The 21,957-nt window shown below is 37.7% G+C and overlaps 2 protein-coding genes across 2 annotated transcripts; one reads left to right on the top strand and one right to left on the bottom strand.

Annotated features, from left to right (window-relative positions):
* Positions 1–10,238: 10,238 nt before the first annotated feature.
* LOC125872912 (uncharacterized) lies at positions 10,239–10,816 on the bottom strand. Its single transcript, XM_049553747.1, has 2 exons — positions 10,633–10,816; positions 10,239–10,516 (listed from the first exon to the last, which is right to left on the bottom strand). Exons 1-2 carry the CDS (start codon positions 10,814–10,816, stop codon positions 10,239–10,241), a joined length of 462 nt encoding a protein of 153 aa, XP_049409704.1.
* A 9,842-nt stretch (positions 10,817–20,658) lies between these two features.
* LOC125872817 (uncharacterized) lies at positions 20,659–21,099 on the top strand. The gene is made up of 2 exons (XM_049553645.1): positions 20,659–20,761; positions 20,837–21,099. The coding sequence occupies exons 1-2, from the start codon at positions 20,659–20,661 to the stop codon at positions 21,097–21,099; spliced, it is 366 nt and encodes a 121-aa protein (XP_049409602.1).
* Positions 21,100–21,957: the final 858 nt, after the last annotated feature.

Genomic DNA, 21,957 nt, shown 5'->3' with positions numbered 1-21,957 from the left:
TATGAGTAATAGAAGAATCATCAACATATTTTGGTTTAACGGGACAGGTGGTACTGGAAACTTGTTCATCAACACGAGCATCATTGTTTGACTGTGGAACTATAGAAGAGATAGGGTCAATCTTATAAGATTTAGTTCTTATTTCTAACTCCACCTTCTCACTGGTACCTTGTTGATAATGTATACTAGAAGATAATACAAAATGCTTTTTTTCAGAGCACAACAATGTATTTTCATTAAAGGTAATGTCTCTACTCGAAATGATTTTTCTCAAATCCACGCACCATAAACGATACCTTTTTGACTCAGAAGCATAGCCAAGAAATAACCATTTAACAGCCCTGGGAGCTAATTTCCATTCATTAACATGGACTAAAGCAGGGCATCCAAATACTTTTAAATCTGAGAAATTCATAGGATAACCTGAAAAAATTTCTTCTGGAATTTTGAATTTAATGGATGAGTGTGGAGATTGGTTGACAAGATAACAAGCTGTAGAAATAGCCTTAGCCCAAAAATCACGACGATGCCACAATCCCGCATTTGAGAGAATACAACGAGCTCTCTCAAAAAGAGTCCTATTAATACGTTCTACAACTCCATTTTGTTGGGGCTTCCCAACAAGTGTCTTGTGTCTAGCAATACCATAACTTGTGCAAAACTCATTGAAATTTGACTCGCAAAACTCCAAACCATTATCAGTGCAAAGTTTTTTTTATCTTCCTTCCAGTTTGGTTCTCAACAAGAGCCTTGAAGTTCTTGAACTTAAGAAAAGCTTCAGTTTTATGTCTCAAGAAATAAACCCAAACTTTACGAGAAAAATCATCAGTAATGGTCATCATGTAGCGTTTTCCTCCAAGAGATGGAATCTTTAAAGGCCCCCATAAATCTGAATGAATATAATCAAGAATACCAAGTGTACGATGTGTAGCTGCTGAAAAACTTTTTCCGAATATGCAATTTTCACAGAAACCCAATTTTCTATACCTTGATTACCGAGATGCCCTCTTTAGCTAAGAAGAGTCATACCTTTATAACTCATATGACCCAGACGCATATGCCATAAACGAGTGAGATCGTCATCAGACAATGAAGTGGAAACTGCTACAGACCCTGTCACAATTGAACCTTGCAAGTAATAGAGAGTCCCACGTCTTATTCCTTTCATCAAGACCAGAGTACCTTTTGAAACCTTGAGAACTCCACCTTTAGCTGAATATTTACATCCAAGAGATTCAAGAATACCTAGAGAAATCAAGTTGCATTTCAGGTCAGGATTATGAAGAATGTTGGTCAAGGTCCTGATAACACCATCATGAGTTTTTATTTGTACAATACCAATTCCAACAACTTTGCATTGGGCATCATTTGCCATTAGGACAACGCCACATTCAACTTCATCATATGTTACAAACCAGTCCTTATGAGGACACATATGATATGTACATCAGACAAGATTCTTTTATCAACAGAGATAGCCAACAAAACATCACCTTCAAAATCACATTCAACAACTCCGGCATCAGTAAGTTTCTGCATCTTTTTGTTATTTTCTTCCCTCTCCTTTTTATTTTTTAGTTTATAGCAGTTAGAAATATCATGCCCTGGATTCTTGCAGTAGCGACATGTCTTGCTGAAATTATGCCCTTTGGATGTAGATCTGAACTTCTTTTTAGATGTACTCCCTTTGTCTTGTGATCTACCTCTAACGAACAAGCCCTCACCTTTATCCTCAAAATGTATGTCAAGATCAAATTTTTCTTTGGACAACAAATTTGATTTAACATCTTCATAGAACAAAGTTTCATTATTTCCATATAACATAATCTCCTTGAAGTGCTTATAGGTAGATGGCAAAGAGACAATTAACAACACAGCCTTGGCCTCATCCTCAATTTTAACTTCTAAATTTTCCAAATCTATTATAATTGAATTGTATGCATCAAGATGAGATTGAATGGACGAACCTTCAGACATACGAATTGTGTATAAATACTCTTTGAGACGGAGTTTATTGGCAAGAATTTTGGTCATATAGAGAGACTCAAGTTTCAACCAATGACTTGCAGCAGTAGTCTCACGAATAACTTCCCACAGAACCTCTTTGGAAAGACTAAGTTGAATTGAAGAAAGTGCCTTTTCATCCAACTCCTCCCATTGTTCGTCGTTCATAGAATCGGGCTTCTTTGACATTCCTGCTAAAGCCTTCTTCAAACCATTGTGTGTGAGAACAACCTTCATCTGGATCTTCCAGATACTAAAGCTAATTTTTCCATCAAATTTCTCTATATCAAACTTGGTTACAGTAGACATGCTTGAACCTTGCTCGGATACGACTTGTTAGGAAATAAGATGTATAAAAAACAAGACAGATGTGAATAATCGAGAAAGGAATCTGGAAACACAATTAATGACAAAAAATGTAACGTGGAAAACCCAAGTCTGGAAAAAACCACGGGTAACGACGAGCAAATTCACTATGTTGAAGGTAGAGTAAAATTCCATGTTCTTCAGAATTCAAAATGAGGAAAAGAAAAAAAGACAACTCAATTCTTTTGTTTTTCTACCACAAAGAAATAGAAAATGCTGATAAACATATGCTCCACTATCTGGTACAAAGAAATAGAAAATGCCCAGAAAAATAGGATCCACTTCCAGTGAAAATTGGTGCCCATTTACTGCACCATAATCCCATGATCTGTTCAACTTTCCTAAAATTGTGGAAGTCTCAAGACAAGTTGAAACACGTCGACATGGGTAGGCAATATCAGCGGGAAAAAGAATTTGAGGCAGCTCTAACACAAACATTATACATCCTTAGTAGTCTAACAATTAAAAAAAATTGTATACTAAGAAAATAAAATGAGATCAAAAACCCAGTTTGTGAGATACTAAGAAAATAAAATAAGATCCAAAACCTGGTTTACATCTCACAGTCTCTTGCATTACATCAAGATTTTCACGAGGAAATTAAGTTTCATCTTCTATTAGATCAAGACAAGGTTGCATAAGATTCTTGTCCGATGCTAGTTCATTCCTATCAGAATATGCAGCACTACAAGCTTTACTTTTTTCCAATCGAAGTTCCTTGTACTATAATACTTCCTTTAACAAAGCCCATAGATATAAAGTTCTGCCCGATTTCCTTTTCTACAATTCAAATATTATGAAGTCTTAATCAGTACACTAAATAATCTGAATTCCTCTTTGAGGCTTCTCCATAAAAGATTTCCTAAAATAAATCTATTAAACAAACATCAATATAGATCTATTTGAGATAAATATGAAAGTGCACTTTCCTAAAGTTAGAGCTGGAATCAACATAAAGAAAATATCTATTTAAAACTATTCTAGATCACAGAGCAGGGAAAAAATGGAAATCCACATTATAATTTCGAAATGAAAGTATCTCATAAAAGAAAACTGAATGTATATACCTCTATAGCTTGAGAAAATAAAACACAAAACCTAGAAATAAAAATCTATAGCTTGAGAAAATAATATATAATACCTGATTTACTTCTCAGAGTCTTTAGAATTATGTTTGTTGGATCAATCAAGGTTCTCTTTTCAGCAGTTACTCTCACAGATCCCATAGATTTGAGGCTTTGCCCTCGTCCCCTGGCTAACGCCCCAGGTAGAAGGTATGATTACTTTAAATTCTTTGATCTTGATCCCATTTCTGATTTCTTAAAATTTAAAGGATTCATTTCATCCTATCATAAAATCCAATAGTAGAGTACATTTAGCGAAGAATCTTTTAGGACGGATAATAACATAGAACAAATATAAAAATTGGTACGATAAAAAAACAAAAGATAAATGCTACAACACATTGCCTCTATTCATTTCATACAAAGTAAATAAGAAGATATTGTTATTGGATCAACCTCTATTCACTCTAAGTACATCAATGGATCAAAATTACACATAGAAGCTTTAGAATATGTACATGTAATTGAAAAAATATAAGCATCCACTATGAAGTTCCAAACATGTATGAGTTCTTTTTCTTTTCCTTTCAATTGAAGCATGTAAATCCTCGAAATCATTATGATTCTTTTGCATATCATCAAAAGAATCACGAAGCATAATTTTTTGCACCATATTCCAGAATTTATTAGAATGATGTCTCGCATAAAAAACTTGTGATGCTTGATTGGCTAATACAAAAGGCTCACCAGTTTTCAAAAATGGTAGGGGGTTAACACTTACAAAGTCATATTCATCCATTATAACTCTCCTTTATTTGTCATATACATAATATGACATAATCTAAATAAGACCATCTTCTCCCCCCAATAAATTGTAATTCAAGAATCTATGTTAGCTCTCCATAGTAATCAATGATTCTATCTTCTTCATCAGTCTCACCAGCATCAACTATCCCATAATTCTGAGTCCTCAAACCATTATCGTAATCCTGTACGTGAAATCTATATCGATTAATAATGTAGCCTTTGAAACTTGTCGCATATTTCATAGGACCACATGACAATGTAAGTAAATCTGCCATTTTCTTACTATTGTCATGTTCGTATAATCTTGCAATCTATCATGATTAAGAACATAGTTTAGCAAATATTATTTCCATGATTTGAAAATAATAATTTTAAAATAGTATTCACCTTTTCTTTAAACCCACTGATTAATTCCTATCTGAATTTTTTTTAGAGGAATCACCTGGAACTTGAGAAAACTCTCTATAGAAGATTGAAGCTTACTAAGAGTCATTACTTACTCGAAAAGAATTACATTTTGAAGAATTACAAGGTCATTATTTTGAAAGTCATTACTTACTCAAGAAATGGTTGAGCATCATCACAATTCTTCAAAATATAAATATGGGCTTGCTCCATTTCTTTTAAATCAAGTCGGTTTGGCTTGCCACCTTTTAAAGCTTTTCCAGGATGACAAAAAATCATTAAACCTCCATCAGATTCTATAGCACCCCCATCATAGTTCCGTTCAAGGAGATTAAATATGGTTTCTATTGTATACAAATACCTTCAACATAAGGTCATAAATTCATTTTCTATATACCCCTCTACAATAGAACCTTCAACGCATGATCTATTACGAATAAAAAGCTTCAAAAAGTATAACCATCGCTCCATTGGATACATTGATCGGTATTTAACGGGTGAAGCAATCATAGCCTCATTAGCTAAATGAATTGGCAAGTGCTCCATGACATAAAAAAAAGTAGGAAGGAAAACCTTTTCTAACTTACATTGAGTTTTAGGAATTTGTGCTTCTTTTTTTTCCAACTCCTCTACTTTTAAGAACTTTTCTCCAAGAATATTGAAAAAAAATGACAACTCAATTATTGGCTCACGCACCTCCTTGCATAGCATACTACATATGGCAAGTGGGATTAAATGTTGAATGACAATCATGACTTTTTAATCCTGAGATTTTGTGATCTTTCATATTGATACAATGAGAAATATTTGATGAAAATCCATGAGGAGCCCTTAAATCCTTCAAAAAATTTAAAAACTTGTGCTTCTCTTCGGGAGATAATGTGAAACATGATGTTGGTAACTCATACTTATCTCCATTTTTTTAATGTAGTTTTTTCCTGATGTTCATTTCTTGCAAATCCAAGCAACTGCTCGAGGTGTCTTTTATTTTGCCTTTGATATTTAAGATTGTTACCAAAATATTATCACATATATTCTTCTAAATGTGCATCACATCTAAATTATGCCGCAACAACAAAGTTTTCCAATATGGTAGATGAAAAAAATACTCTTCTTATTCCAATTATCACCTCTATTCTCATGTGATACTTTAATCTTCTTCTTTGGATCACTTGTTAGAGGTAACCCATCTAAATCAACCACTTGATCAAGTATGTCATCACCAGACAATGTATTTGGAGGTAATCTCCACTCTATAGTATCATCAAATAACTTTTTATCGTTCCTCCATTTGTGATTAATAGGAAGAAAGTTTCTATGACCAATTTAACACTATTTTTGACCATTTTTCAACCTGTTTGACATTGTTTCTTTATTGCAACATCAGCAAGCCAATTTTCCTTTTGTACTCCAACCAGGTAGATTTGCATAAGCTGGAAAGTCATTGATGGTTCACATTAAAGTAACATGCAACGTGAAGTTCTGTTTAGTTGACGCATCAAAGGTAACAACTCTTGTTTCCCATAATTCCTTTAATTCATCAATCCATGGTTGAAGATAAATATCAATTTCATCTCCAGGACTTCCAGGACCGGGAAAAACCATTGACAAAATACAATTTTCCTGCTTCATGCATAATGAAGGTGGTAAATTATAATGAACAAGTATCACAAGACAAATACTGTATGGAGTTCTAGAGCATCCAAATGGTTGAAAACCATCACTAGTAAGTCCAAGTCTAACAGTACGAGGCTCCAACAAATGATTGATGAAGTTCATCAAACTTTTTCCATGCTTTTGAATCAACCGGATGCCTCATAATTCCATCATTAGCTTTGTTTTCATGATGCCATCTCATTAAAGAAGATATTTTTGAGTACATAAACAATATTTGAAGCCTTGTCTTTAAAGGAAAATAGCGTAAGATCTTATGTGGTGACTATTTCCCCTTTTTAAATTTAGTTTCCCCACTATTTTTTATCCTCCTTCCGTCTAGATGCACCACAAATTTTGCAAGAATCAACAGACTTATCATTCTTCCAATATAACATGCAATCATTCTTACATGCATCGATCCTCTCATATGAAAGCCCTTCATAATATGAATTTGGCAACTTTGATTCATCAGGCAACAAATCAGTCTTTAACATCTTCAATAACATATTAAATGAGTCATTACTCAAACAACCAATACTTTTAATATAAAGCAATTTAACCAAAGTAGAAAGTTTTGAACCTTTGTATAGTGGTTGATCATATTCCTTTATAAGACTATAGAATCTTTTTGCTTCAGGATTTGGTTCTCCCTCGAGAACATCATCACCACCAGTATTCATATATTCTACATTAAAAGCAGGATGTAAATCTGTAAGAATTTCATGTATTTTATCCTCTTCATAATCCTCGCCAATATCATTTTCATCATCTTCAGATTCGGAATCCGATTCTTCTGTCTCTTCTGTCCTCTCTCCATGGTAATACAAAAGGTATAATTTTAGATCATTCCATGTACTATTAAATGTGATCTAACCATCTCTCTTGTTCGAGAAGCTGCATTACAACATTTAACACACGAACATCTAATTTCATTCACTTCCCTTAATCTGGTAAAAGTATAATTCAAAAAGAATATCTAACGGGATGAGAAACAGAGAACATCTAACAGGATGAGAAACATAGAACATCTAACGGGATGAGAAACAGAGAACATCTCCATCAATCCTAATCATACCTAAGATATATTCTTGATGAGTTCAGGTACAATCTTAGTAGATAAAGAATGATCAATGTTGCCTCTAAACATTATATCGTCACATCCGATTTCATATAAAATTGAATTCCATAAACAAACACAACTTATAGACAAAGAAAAATCGTCACACCAGTTCCATTTAAAATTGAATTCAAGAAACCAAAAACTGTCTAGATAATGAGTAAGCATGTTCAAACGGGCTATAGAACGCCAAAAACAAATTAAACTTGATAGAATACAAAGAGGTCAAGATATTTGCCAGAGAGAAGAGAACCAGCACTTACTATTGATTTGTAGAGGAGGAAGTTATCAATTTCACTATAGATTAGAAGAGAACCAGCACTTACTATTGATTTGTAGAGAAGGAAGTTATCAATTTCACTATAGATTCAAACCTATCTCTGCTTGAAAAACGAAGAAGAAGAACCTCTCTATAGATTCACAGCGATCTCAGTTTTCTATTATGATCAAAGAAAATTGAAACCTGGGCGCCACGGATCTGATGAGAAACGTTAGGGCTTCTCTAAGATTGTTTCTCAAATAAACCGAGGGAAAAATATGCACCTCCTTTTTTTGTTTATGTTATTGGTAAATTTAATATCTAACCTAAATATAATTATTCTTCTATACATACTAACAAATAATATATATATATATATATATATATATATATATATATATATACTAGTAATTTGTTTTAACGACCGAAATAATATTTTAGAATGACTAATATTTATCCTCTCGCTTATAATATATTAAAAATAACAATAACGACCAAAAAAATATTTTTTCGTTAGGAATACACTTTTTACGACCACATATATGTCCCTTCGTTAAGAAATGGTCGTGAAAAAGCACTTTTCTTGTAGTGCAAGGTCGAGGTCGCCGATCTGTTCGGCGGTACGCCGACTGTCCATTTCCATCGCCAAGTAAGTCTCTCCCCAGGACTGGAACTTTGGAACTTTTGGCAAGCTGAAGAGCCACACGGCGGTTCGCCGAGTGGTCTTGGCGATCACTAGGACTGTATTTCTTCAATTTTTTCAGGTTTTTTGCTCCTTTTTGCCGAATAATGTTCTTGCCTTTCTCCTTAGCCTTCATTGCTGCAAATCAACACTTTAACATCAGTTTAAAGCATAAATTAGGCATTGAGAACAATAAAACTATAAAAACAAAGCCCTAAATGAGTCGAAAGCTTAGACTCATAAACACCCCCAACTTAAAATTTTGCTTGTCCTCAAGTAAAACTCAAGATCAATCAGTTCAACAAGGATGTCTACAAATAATGCTACTCAAGATTCAACACAAATGCACACAAGAGGTTCAGACTTCGCATGCAATGTTCAATTGTGCACTCTAAGTTTCAAATTGTGACTAGCCATTATAAAAATGACTCAAGCTCATAATGTTTGCTTCAAATGTAAGTTCAAGCCCAACAAAAGCATTCAAATGCCCTAACATCAAGAATGATTCCATGCTCACACATAGTTCATCAACAATTTAAGATTTTGGAATCAAATACAACTCTCACACTCCCAAAGATGAACACATGAATGAATCTACCCATAGGCTTGCCCTTATTTTCCAACCAACATTATTTTCAGCTCACTCAAGATCACAAAGGTCTTTCAAGGCTTGTAATGGAATTGATTGCAAATGTATGATCATTTTGGTTTAGTGACGTCTACCATCATGATGTATGGCTTGCAAATCCCTTTTTCTCCTTCTCTTTCACATTCTATGATGTTCACCATCCACCCTATTATTCATTTAAACATGATTCATTGGATACCCCATTTCTTTTGCTTCTCTCACAAGCTTTATTTCACAAACTCTTCTCTTTTTCAATCTTTTTCTTTTCTTTCTCTTTTCTTTTTTTACATGGAGGGGTTCCATCTTTTTCATCATAATCCTTCAAAGGTGGATTTTTCACATTCTTTGATTTTCCTTCTTTTTCACCATACCCCCAACTTTAGGCTTATTGCCTAAGTTGGCTATTCAAATGAACCAATACTTCATGAAGGTTATAGGTAATGGGACAAAGAAGTCAAAGTTGTTCAAGTTTTTCCCCAAAAAAATATAGGCTCAAAGGGTGCCAATCTACGTTCACATTCTCACAAGGTGGCTACAAAGAGATATAACATAAATTTTTGGTTCACTCTTCACAAATTGTTCCTAAGATCATTTCAATCGCTTGTTTTCATCCATCAATCGGACTAACAAGGAAAGTTCTAGGTATGACCAAGCACATATTTTGAAACAACCTCACCACTCATGGCATTCGACATAATCATCAAACAAGACTACAAATTTCAGCTAGCGTGCAATGATCATCACAAGAGATCAACTCAATAACTGGCTAGTCACAATGAGATGCTAGGAGTTCATATATGACCTATGTAACTTAATTTGCCTCATTGTAGAGGCACACTCATATCGTTCAATTGAGAAAACTATTCAAGTCATCAATATTGACCACAACCCACACTCAAAATTGCAAGAGAACTGCCACTTTCAAACACACAAGAGGTGGCAATTTTTTAAATTGATTCAAAAACCATTTGCAAGTCAAAACAATGGACACACAATAGATCAAAGCCACATGTATATAAAAACACAAAATGCGATCCAATATTCAAAAAACAACAATGGCAAACATCCACAAAAACAACCCAAAATAGGTAGGTATAAAAATACCTCACCCCACCAAACTAGTCTAGCAGTAGTCCTCAAATGCAAAGAAATATAGAAACAAAACAATCTAAAAATAGAAATGGAGTCAAAAGAGTCATCTTACTAGGCTAAGCCTGGGGTGAAGTCTGCATGTCGGTGACTCCATCTATCTAGGCATTAGTTCCCTGCTCAGTAGCATTTTTGGCTTTACTAGAACTCACCATCGACGTCTCCCTGAGGGATGCCTGCCCAACTATCTCGACCATGATGCCCTCTAGATCTACTAGATCATCATACATGGCTGCGTCTCTAATACCGAGCTCCTCATCATCAGTCTCTGAGTCAGACTCAATAGTTACGCTCTCTCTATCAACATCTCCGGTCGTAGTAGGCAGAGGAATCTCTGAACTGGTAGGAACATTTGCGCTCGGGATGTTGAGGATCTCAACTATGCCGAATAACATCAACAAATCTATGGACTTCAGCTCGTCCAAATCTTTCTTCAACCCAACAATATCGGCCCTCAAGACCGTCAAACAGCAGAATCACACCGACCCTACTCACATGCCTCAACCCTCACCATAAAAGCATCCTGAGCCATCTTGTGGCCATCAATCAACTCCTGGTGCTCTCTAATCTCAGCCCTGATTGGGCCCAAAGCAACACCAATCGCCCGCTTTAGCATCCCAGACATAACAACCTCAACCCGGAAGGCATGCACATCCGCAGATTGAGCCACATGGCCCATCTTAAATAATATGGCCTAGGTGATAAGGGGTAGGGAAGCAGTGGCAGCAACGACAAAAGTAGTAGGATGGGGTGCTATAGTAAAACTTGGCGTAGCAAAAGAAGAAGGACCAGAGGTACGTGTAGGCGCACTTGCCTGAGGGGGCAGCATTGCCTCAGCCGGCAACAAATCAACCTCAACTACCAGGGACGTATCCATTGGTGCAGCCCTCCTCTTATTGACCTCATCTCTCAAGTACTTGGCCTCAATCCGCCGAATGTCAGTAGAGCAAGTGGGTGTCACCTCTGCATCCATCTTCTCCTTCATAGGGACACGGTCCCGCCTACACAACTCAGTGATCAGCACCAGAAATGGAAGGGAAGTTTGCCTCTGCTTGGCCCTTATGGCCATCTCTTGGTCAGTGATCAGACCCAAGTTCCCCCTCTGTCAATCCATAATAGAACCTAGGCACGCAACCTTTGGGTGTCAGAGGATCGACTTATTCTGCGAAGGCATGATGGTGCTGCTAATAAACCTGAACCACTATCTGGCATCCACGTTCAAGTTCTTCTTCTCAATCGGTGCATCGGCCTCGATCCACCTCGATGTCATATAAAAAATGAGGGGTGCCAACCAACCCTTAAGATTATCTAGGGCCTTTTTCTTAATGAGGTCAATGTAGTCATGCATGAAGTCCTGTAAACATCTGAGTACCTCATAAATCTCCATGCTGCTACACGTCACCTTCTTCCCCCGAACAACCACAAAGTCAACTAGCATGAATGTGCTGGCCTTATTTTCCCCCTTCGATACCAGCTCCCTATAAGCTGAATATAACTCCCAGACCCAAGAAGGGATGTAGGGGCCTCGGGGTTTAGTGAAAATTTCAAATCTGTCGAACTTCAGGGTGTCCCACACCTCAGGATACCTGTGCCCACACCATCGATAGAAAACCGCTTCTATTCTAGAATAGTCCTCAAACCCTCGGCCTTTAGGCTGTTGAGTGACCAAGGTGGAAGACCCTAATCTAGTGGAGCCTGTACCATTATCTGAGCTAGAGCTAGAGCTGGAGGAGGAGGAGGAGGCACAGGAGGAACTAGGATCCTAGACAGATCATTCATAGTCTTTGAGTGTAGCTCCGCTCTCCTAGCATGTAAGAGCTGGTTATCTTTTGGCTTGGAGACGGAGGTCGTAGAACTGCCCTCAGATTGGCCCTCATTGTCAGAAGTAGTGAAGTGCGTAGCATAGAAACCCTCACTATCGGAGTTTCTCTCCGAAGGTGTGGGTTGTACATGACCCTTACCCTTGCCAATTCCCCTTTTTAGAAGAAGTTTGTTAGCGAGGGATCGAGAGGCTGCAGCCTCCTCATTGATCAGTATCCCTCTAGCCCTTGTTGGGGCGGTTGGTTCCTTCCTGCTACTTTGGGTCTAGCCATACCTATAAAACAATGTTGATAACGTTAGACTTAGTTTAGAAAAAAATCGCATTGTAACAGTTATAGGAAGAATCGCCGAACCGTTTGGTGAGTCGATAAAACCCTTTGAAGAGCCAAGTCGGGCTCGCGGCAAGTTCCTGAGTAAAATAACTAAAAAATAATCACAATTAGGTGATGTCTAGGGCAATTCGGTGGATTGGTGACACCATTCAGCTAACTAGAAGTAGTTTGCTGGATCTTACATAATAATTTCAGGAATTTTGGGCATATAAGGGCGATCAGAAGGGTCTTTCGGTGAGTCGCTGAGCGAAGTCGGCGAGCTCAAGCATATCACCAAAAGTTACAGAACTCAAGCCAACAAAATAGAGAATCAAAAGGCAATTGAAGGGACTTTTGGCGAACCGTCGAACCACTCGGCGAGCTCGACCCAGCTTGCCGAATAGTCCATCATGCCAGATCTTTACCCCGACCCTCAAAATCTAACCCTCAGCCCATGAAGACAAAATTAAAATATTTCTCCATGCAATTAGATTCAGACCCATACTACCCATGCCCACAGTGTACTCAGACTTCCTCCGATTTGGCCAAAATCGGCCAATTGACTTATTTTGCCCTTAAGAATGACATCAACCACTCTATCATTAGGCAAAATCCAGCAATTAGCACAATTCGGGGTTACTTAGAGTTCACCCCCACTAGACCCACAGGAAATTCAACACAACCCAACAATTTTAACATGCTTAGACACGGGATTTCACAAATTAAGGCCAATTAACAAATATTTAGACTAAATACGGGCAAACAACACTCCACACAATCAACAAATCAACACTAAGCACATAGAACAACCAGACAACTATCAAGCATTCAATTTCAACAAAATGTAAAGCAGGGTTTGGGAAACCAACCTTAGATGCCAAAAATTTGAAATGCTAGGCTAGCAATGAATCCCAAAGATCCTCCCCGAGTTGTAAATCCCACACAAAAGTAAGAGAACTAGTACGAAAGCAAGAAAATATGTGGTTTTGAAGTAAAAAAGTATGAAATAAGGGAGATTTTTTAATTTAAAACAATTTGGCCTTAAAGACCTTTCAGTTCACGCGCCAGTCGGCGATCACAACTTACGTTGTCGACCCACTCGGTGATGCTCTGAGTGGTACTTTAGCTCGCCAAGTTTTACAGAACCTGTAGCAAGCTAGGTGGTTCCAACAGTGATCCAAGTCGGGCTCGCCGACCTGTTCAGTGACTCACCGACTGGACCTTTGCTCGCTTAGCTACCATTTTAATTTCAACTTTTCAACCTGCACATTCAACACCGTTATTCAATAAACTATAATTAAACATAAAATATTGGGTTGCCTCCAAAGAAGCACCTTATTTAACGTCGTGGCACGACTTGGATACGCTCTCAAGGTTCATTTTTCGGGTTAGCGAAGGTATCACTTGGTAGACCCCATTTTTGCCTTGGGTTCAAATGAGATGAGATTTGACCCATTTGTGTTTCCAGTTGTTTGATGGACATTGAGTGAGAGGTGACCGTCTGATTTAGTGTGGAGACGTCCTCTTTCATTTCTAACAAAACTTTGTCCGACCATTCCACTTTATTGAGAATATGAGCAAGAATATCTCTGGTGCGAAAGTTTTTCGGGTCAACGCTTTGCTCTTTTGGCTTTTGACGCTCATGGGGAGGAACGTATCTTTCCTTCAGAAAATCGGATAACACCTACACCACCCAAGTGTACTTCATTCACATCGTTCAAGTTACCAAGTTGTTATTTTTGCCCAGCTGGCTGGCGTTGCTTCTATTGAAACTCATTTCGTTACCTGATCAAAGGAACAAAGAACAAGCAAAGAGTTAGGTTCAACTACAATACGATAAGATCACAAACAAATGTTAGCAAGAAAAATCTAAATACCACTCCCCGGCAGCGGTGCCATTTTTGATAAACGCTCAACTACACATCATCCAATACTATGTGTAGGCGATCGTAATCTTGTATAAAACCAAACGAAGAGTTGGGATTGAACTCGAATCAGTACAAGATTGAATTAAATTACGAAGTCATAAATGTGGTCTAATCGGTTATAGGAATAGAAATTATCAAATTCATTTAGATAAATCAAAGGGGTTGACACTAATGTCAGATGGGGGAGATTGGTTTGTCAATTAGCAACTACAACAATTACGAAAATAGGGGAATCAATAAGTAGAGAGGAATTCTCTGGGATGTGATCGATTATTGGCTAATTTCGCTAAATGGGTAATTGTAATTTACGAACATTTGTTGAATCTCTGTCAGTAGGCTAGACTATAGATGCAATAGATTTCTCTCGAATAACTATTACGATTCAAGCGAGTTCTTTCAAACCTCGACAAACATAACACTAAAAGCAGCCCAATACCTCAATATATCTACTCGCTAGAGCTACATAAGTAGAATCAAGTTAAGATTCAGTCTCTCGAGCTGAACCCATAAAAACCCAATCACTACAATCGTCAATCAATAACCTTAGTTCTGAAACCTCTTTCTTAAGCAATCCCAGAACTCTAAGTTAGAATTTCATTAGCAACTACAATTCATAGATTGATACACAACTATCAATTAAACACACTTCAAGTTAGTATTTAAATCAGTAAACAACATTACCCATAAGCTAATTAAAGCAAATAATCACATGATCACACCCCAAGAATTGGGGTTTTAGCCACACATAATAAAAAGGCAGAAACTATTACCAATTATGTTATCTATGAACTGGGTAATGGTTCCAAAATCTCTACAATGCTTCAATTCAACTCCATTCAAAAACCCAATTGAAAACTCATCCAAACAAAGTCTCAAAAGAAAGCTCAAAGTTCTACAATGGAAAAATTTCTCAAGAGAATAACTAGATTAAAGGTTGGATTCCACCCACACTTAATTCTGCTTTTTTAATTTCAATTTATAGTTTCCCAAATTTTGGCCTTCAGGACGATCAGGCGAAGTAAGTCGAGCATGACCGACCAAGTTGCCGACGCGCCCATTGCCCCATTCCATCGCCGGTTTGCCTTGGCTCTTTATCCTCAGTGTTTTGTGACTTTAGGTGATCAAGGTTGAGGTCACCGATCCATTTGGCGGTATGCCGACTATCCATTTCCATCGCCAAGTAGGTTTTTCTACAGTACTGGCACTCTAGAACTTTTAGCGAGCTATAAAGCCACTCGGTGATTCACCGAGTGGTCTTGGCGTTCACCAGGACTACCTTTCTTCAACTTCTTGAGCTTTTTCTCTCCTTTTTGCTAGATAATGTTCTTGTCTTGCTCCTTAACCTTCATTGCTGTAAATCAACAGTGTAACATCAGTTCAAAGCATAAATTAGGCATTGAGGACAACAAAAGTAATGAGTCAAAATCTCAGACTCATCAATCACCTATCAAGGCTTGATGCTAATGTTGTCGCAAATGAATCAATGGAAATTGATGATGCCTTTCCGCATGAATCGGTATTGTTTAACTGTCAAACCTCAATTATTTGATATGCCAATTTTATTGTGTGGTCTGCCACTTAAATGTCTCAATATTCACCAAATGAGGAAATTCTTGTTCCATGTGAAGAAGTATATAAGGGATGAAATATTCCTTTTGGAGAATGGCCCAACAATTTTATTAGACATTATGTGCCCGAAGTGGAGATGCACGTAATACATGAAGCTTGGCATGGTCTGCACAACCTCTAAAGTTTTGCGATGTTGTTATTTTTGGCCCACAATTTTAAAAGATTCTCGTGCCTTTTTCACATGTTGTGGGCAATACCAAATGAAAGAGAGTATTTCAAGGCAACTTGAGTTACCTTTGTCAAACATCATTGAGATCAAATTATTTGATGTTTGGGGAATTGATTTTTTGGTCCCATTTCCTAGGTCAGTTGGGAACACATACATTCTTGTGCCAGTTGACTATGTGTCCAAATGGGTGGAAGTGATAGCATTACCAAACATAGAAGGGAAAAGTGTCACAACAATCTTCAAAAAGAATATTTTCACAAGGTTTGGGACCCCGTGATCCAATACAAGTTATGGGGGCTCACATTTTTGCAACCATAAATTTGAAGTACTTTTTTCTAAGTATGGTGTCAAGCAAAAGGTGGCAATGCCGTACCTTGTGCAATCTAGTGGGAAAGTAATGGTGTTCAAGTGGGATTTAAAGGTAATCTTAGCAAAAATAGTGAATGTCCATCACATTGATTGGTCTAGCAACCTTGATGATGCATTGTGGGCCTATCACACTACTTTCAAATCCCCTATTGGCATATCTCAATACAAATTGGTGTTTGGGAAATCTTTCCATCTTCCGGTTGAATTAGAGCATAAAGCCTTATGGTCACTCAAGAGGGTGAACTTGAATTGGGAATTTGCGGCAAAAAATTGTGTGAATCAATTCCTTAAATTACATGAGTTTAGGCTAAAAGCATATGAAAGCTCTGCCCTCTATAAAGAGAAACTTGAACAGTGGCATGATGTAAAGATCTTGCCTCATGAGTGTAGAGTGGGTGAGCTAGTCGTCCTCTTTAATTCAAGATTGAAACTTTTACCGGGTAAGCTTTAGTCCAAGTGGACTAGTCCTTACACAATCATAAGGGTTTATAGAAATTGAGAAATTGAAATTGAAGATACAAAGGGGGTCAAATTCAAAGTGAATGGCCAAAGGTTGAAAGTATACTTCAGGGAAGGTCGTGATGCACGAGTGGTTGATGTGCTGTATTTAGATGAAGCATGAAAGCATATCCACATCGTTTAGTGACGTTAAAGAATGTTTTTCTTTGGAGGCAACCCAAGAGTTAGTAGTTATCAATAATGTGGGTATCACTTGTGCATGATCGACACACGATCAACTCTTGAGAGGGGCATTCGGTGATCCGCTGAAGCAGTTAAGTGAAGCTATAAAGAGTTCGCCCAATAGAAAGCTCAATTTTTGGGTGAACACTTTCAAATTTGGCGTATTGTACCCCTAGAATAGAGATCACCGATGTGACTGGTGAACCCGAATCAGTTCCCCTAATGGGCGACACAAATTAAAAGGGTACATTGTCAATTTTGGGGATGGAGATAGAATTTTTGCTACTCGTCTATTTACATTATTTGATCATTTTGAAGCTCGCCAAGTTGGACTCTAAATTCTCATATGCTACAGGCACGATATGTGATTTATCCGTGTTTGGTGATCCGTCGACTTGTTTGGCGAACTCAAATCTCAAGAAATTAGGGAGTCCCTCAATCTAAGCTCAATTCATTGAGGACATCGTATTTTTATTTTTCGTGGGGAGTGAGGCACTTTGGGTGTCTACCCTTTTGCTATGTGCACTTTTGTTTCTCTATCCTCTGATTTGTAAAATGTTTGAGTTTTCATTGAAGAAAATTTTGAAAACTTATTGTATTCAATATCGATGTCTTGAATAGTGCTTATGATAAGAATAGTGTTAGTGTTTGTGTTGCCAGAAAGAATCGATGTAGTTTCACTTTAGAGTAATCTTTTTGAATCTTATGTTGACTAGCTGCGTTTTGATGTGATCCTTGTAATGAACATCTGTAACACCTTTAGTTTGAGAAGATGAAAAAATGCAGCTTTCCAGGACCTGGTGCCACAACCATGAAAGCCACCGATGGTCCGTGGTATGACACACGGTACTTAGGTGGGATCTGTTGTTGGGGTCCCAGGGTTTAGGGATCTGTCATCCCACCCACGGCCGAACAGTACTATCTGTGGTTGGACCTACTCACCGTAGGTCTGGCCGTAGGTGAGGGTCAACAACCAATTAGAAGAAAATGGTTGTTGGGTCCACTTCAAATGGTCATATATTTTAGCACAAAATGAATTAGGTGTCCCATGACCTATCAAACTAAAGATAATTTAATCTTCTTTCCAACGCCAGTGAGTTTGCTAAAATCCAAGCTCAGAGTGAAAAGTTATGCTTGTTTCAGTGAAGCTTTGTCGGGGAGACTATGAACCACGACCCCAGTCAATGTTTGGTAGTCCGAATGACGGTGCATCAATCTCACCGTAGTTGGTCTATGTCACCTTTTAATTCAAGGTCATTTTGGTCTTTTCCCTATGCGTTGGGGGTACTTAAACTAAGTCATTTGATGCCTAAACTACGTAGTTTTACTCAGTCTAAGACTAATAACCTAGTCAAACAAACTCAGAACCCTCATTCTCCAAAAATCATCCAAATTAGAATGAAAAGAAGAGAAAGAGGCTCCAGTTTCTTTCGAGAACTAACAACAGTGTTCTTCAAGTTTTAGCCACGAAATCCAAAGGATTTCTCTGTAGATTTCGTCACCAGGTATGTGAGATTTAACTAGTGGCTTCCTTTCATCCACTAGGTCCCTAGAATTTAATCAGTTCCTTGATTCTACATAGATTGTTTAGACATAGCATTTGTAAAATATTGGGAATTTGTTGTGGTTTCTGCAGCTATAGAATCCATAGTCTAAATAACATGTTTTCTTGGAAACTTTGCATAATTCCTTGTATCCTAGTTTGTGTAATTTCTCTTAGTTCATGAATTATACTTGCTAGGTCAGTTAAACAGAAAATCATGCTCTAGATTTCAAATGTCACATTCTTAGTATATAAATGTTGCATTCTCAGTTAGCATGTTAGTATTTTGAGCTATTCAGTATTTAGTGTATTTTAGCTTCATATGTATTTAGTTAGGAGTAGACTTAAAAAGGAGTTGGACTAGGGTTCAATGTACCCTCATAGTCCCAGAACTACGTGCTCGCATAGGATTATAAGTCCCCTATGTTGGGCATCACTATTGGTTTTGACGCCACAATCATGCCTTTATACTCCTGGCAAGGTATATTTGGTCCTCTCGATATGGCGTATACATCAGACTCCATGCTTATCTCACATGGTTTATGTCAGTTAATAGTAGCTCCCACAATCAGACTCTTAGTGCATTTGCCCAGGTTTTTAGCATTTATATCAGTATACAGTTCAGCATGTTATCTTCATGATTAGTAATTGGCATTGGCATTCAACTTAGCTTCTTAGTTATGTAACAATATTTATATTCTTGTTCAGAATATGTCACTACTCAGTTATGCTTTGTTCAGCTCATATGTATTTGCTCAGCTTAGTATCTATATCATGCATGCTCGGTACATTCCAAGTATTGACGCATACTCTACATTGCATCCTTTCAAGATGTAGGTTCAGGTACACAACATCTAGCTCACGCTTAAATCAATTTTCGGTCCACATTCAACAGCTTCAATAGTGAGTCCTCATATTTCGAGGACAATATAAATTCTTTAATTTTAGTCATTATTTTTATTTTCAGTTTTGTTGGAGTTAGCTGGGAGCATGTCCCAGTAACTCAATTCAGTTAGAGGCTTTTCAAACATAGTAGTAGATTCAGCTTTAGTTTTTAAGTGGTTGTTTCAGTTATCACTAAAATCTTACTTTATTTCACTTATATTGAGACTGTTTGGGTTTTTCTCCACTTTAGATAGCCATTGTTTTAGCTTCCGCATAGTATATGTTTTACTCAGTAACTTTTATAGTATGCTTGATATATCCAAGACGCGGGGTTAGCTTGGGGTCACTCGTGATACAAGGTCCCGTGTTACGTCTAGGGTGTAGCCTCGGGTGTGAAAAACCTGGTATAAGAGTATTAGGTTCAACAATCCTAGGGTATCAGAAAGCCACACTTAGTAGAGTCTCTTTCATAAGTGTGAAGCGCGCCACACCAATGAGGGGGAGGCTATGAAGTGTTTTAAGAAAAAAATCACTTTCTTTGTTGTTCTTATCGTGCGTGAGGTATGATTCAACTTCTCCTTTCTAATATGTCGTTATGCGTTTCAGATCATGCCTCCCCGTACAACTAATACACAGAATGCTAATGCACTTCCTCTAGTCCTGAATCATGAGGTTACGATCAAAAAATTTTGTAATGCGATCCAATTCTTGGCTCAGAGTGTAGCCAATAAGAACAATCAGCAGGTGCCAGTTCCTGCAAACACGAATGGTGGATCAGCTACAGCTAGGATTTGAGACTTTTTTCGTATTAATCCACCAAAATTTCTAGGGTCAAAGTTTGGTGAGGACCCACAGAACTTCATTGATGAAGTTAAGAAAATCCTAGAGGTGATGCAAGTGACCGGAAGTGAAAGGGTAGAGCTGGCATCCTACCAGCTTAAGGATGTGGCTCATATTTGGTTCACTTAGTAAAAAGACAATAAGAGTGTGGATGCACCTCCTGTGACTTGGTATTGTCTTATTGGAGCTTTTCTCGACATGTTGTTCCCAAGGGATTTGAGTGAAGATAAAGCACAAGAGTTTATGAACTTGAAGCAAGGTTCAAAGTCGGTCCAAGAGTACGGGCTGAAGTTCACCCAGCTCTCAAGGTATGCTCCACATATGGTTTCAGATCCAAGGGCATAAATGAGTAAGTTCTTGTTTGGGTTATCTAATCTGGTGAAGACCGAGTCCAAGAATGCTATGCTTCTAGGGGATATGGATAACAAAAATGATTTATGCTCAGCAGGTTGCGAGAGACAAGCATAGGGAAATGGCTAAGGATAACAAAAATGCCAGAACAGGAAATTATGAATACTCACAGCAAAAGTCGGGCGATTAGGGAGCACTTCTGGTAACAAATCCTTCCCAACTTGTCCAAAGTATGGTAAGAACCATCTGGACGAGTGTCTTGCAGACAAGGAAGGGTGCTTTAGGTGTGGTCATTATGGCAGTTGGTTGAAGGATTTCCTTTCTGCCAGGCAGGGTGAAGGATGTAAAAACAATAGGGCTCAGTCGACAGCTCCAACAACACTAGCAGGTCGCCCAACTCAGCAAGGTGCTTCATCTGGTACAGGTGGTGGTTAACACCAGAAGAGGTTGTGTGCTCTTTAAGCTCGCTAAGACCAAGAAGATTTTCCTGATGTGGTCATTGGTGCGTTACGAGTCGTTTATTTGGATGTTTATGCGTTGTTAGATCCAGGAGCTACATTTTCTTTTATAACTCTTTATGTATAAGTAAACTTCGTTGTCAGTCCAGAAACACTCTCAGAACCCTTCTCAGTCTTTACTACAATTGGTGACCTAGTTATAGCTAGACGAGTGTACAAAAATTTCCCTATCACAATCTCTTAGAAAGTCACCTCAGCAGACCTTGTAGAGTTAGAAATGGTAGATTTTGATATCATTCTAGGCATGGATTGGTTACATTCATGTAATGCCTCAGTCGATTGTAGAACTAGGATCGTTTGGTTTCAGTTTCCAAATGATCCCGTCTTAAAATTGAAGGGTAGTAGCGCAACGTCTATATGTCAAATAACTTTTTACTTTAAGGCCAGAAAAATTATTTCCAAAGGGTATATATATCCTCTCATTTGGGTTAAGCATTTAAACTCCAAAACCCCAACTCTTGAATGAGTCCCTATCATAAATGAGCTTTAAGAAGTGTTTCCAAAAGATCTTCACGGAGTTCTTCCCGGAATGGAAATCGACTTCGGAATAGATCTCCTTCCAGATACCCAGCCCATTTCGATTCCTCCTTAAAGAATGGCTCCATCTAAGCTTAAGGAATTGAAAGAGTAGTTGAAAGACCTCTAGATAAGGGCTTCATAAGATCCAAAATCTCTCCATGGGGTGCTCTAGTGTTGCTCGTGCAAAAGAAAGATGGTTCTCTCAGGATGTGCATTGACTATCAGCAGTTGAACAAAGTCACAATCAAGAACAAAT

Source organism: Solanum stenotomum, chromosome 1 (assembly GCF_019186545.1).
Source record: "Solanum stenotomum isolate F172 chromosome 1, ASM1918654v1, whole genome shotgun sequence".
NCBI classification, from domain to species: domain Eukaryota; kingdom Viridiplantae; phylum Streptophyta; class Magnoliopsida; order Solanales; family Solanaceae; genus Solanum; species Solanum stenotomum.
The sequence above is the reverse complement of the archived record's forward strand: the minus strand, read 5'-3'. Positions and strand labels throughout refer to the sequence as shown.

Bases quoted from the DNA above. Each gene is read 5' to 3' on its own strand.
- LOC125872912 (XM_049553747.1), bottom strand. From the start codon at position 10,816: ATGGGCCATGTGGCTCAATCTGCGGATGTGCATGCCTTCCGGGTTGAG. The intron at 10,517-10,632 runs GTGAGTAGGGTC...TATTCGGCATAG, and splicing joins TATGGTGAGGGTTGAGGCAT to TTGAGATCCTCAACATCCCG.
- LOC125872817 (XM_049553645.1), top strand. From the start codon at position 20,659: ATGAGTAAGTTCTTGTTTGGGTTATCTAATCTGGTGAAGACCGAGTCC. The intron at 20,762-20,836 runs GTTGCGAGAGAC...GAATACTCACAG, and splicing joins AAATGATTTATGCTCAGCAG to CAAAAGTCGGGCGATTAGGG.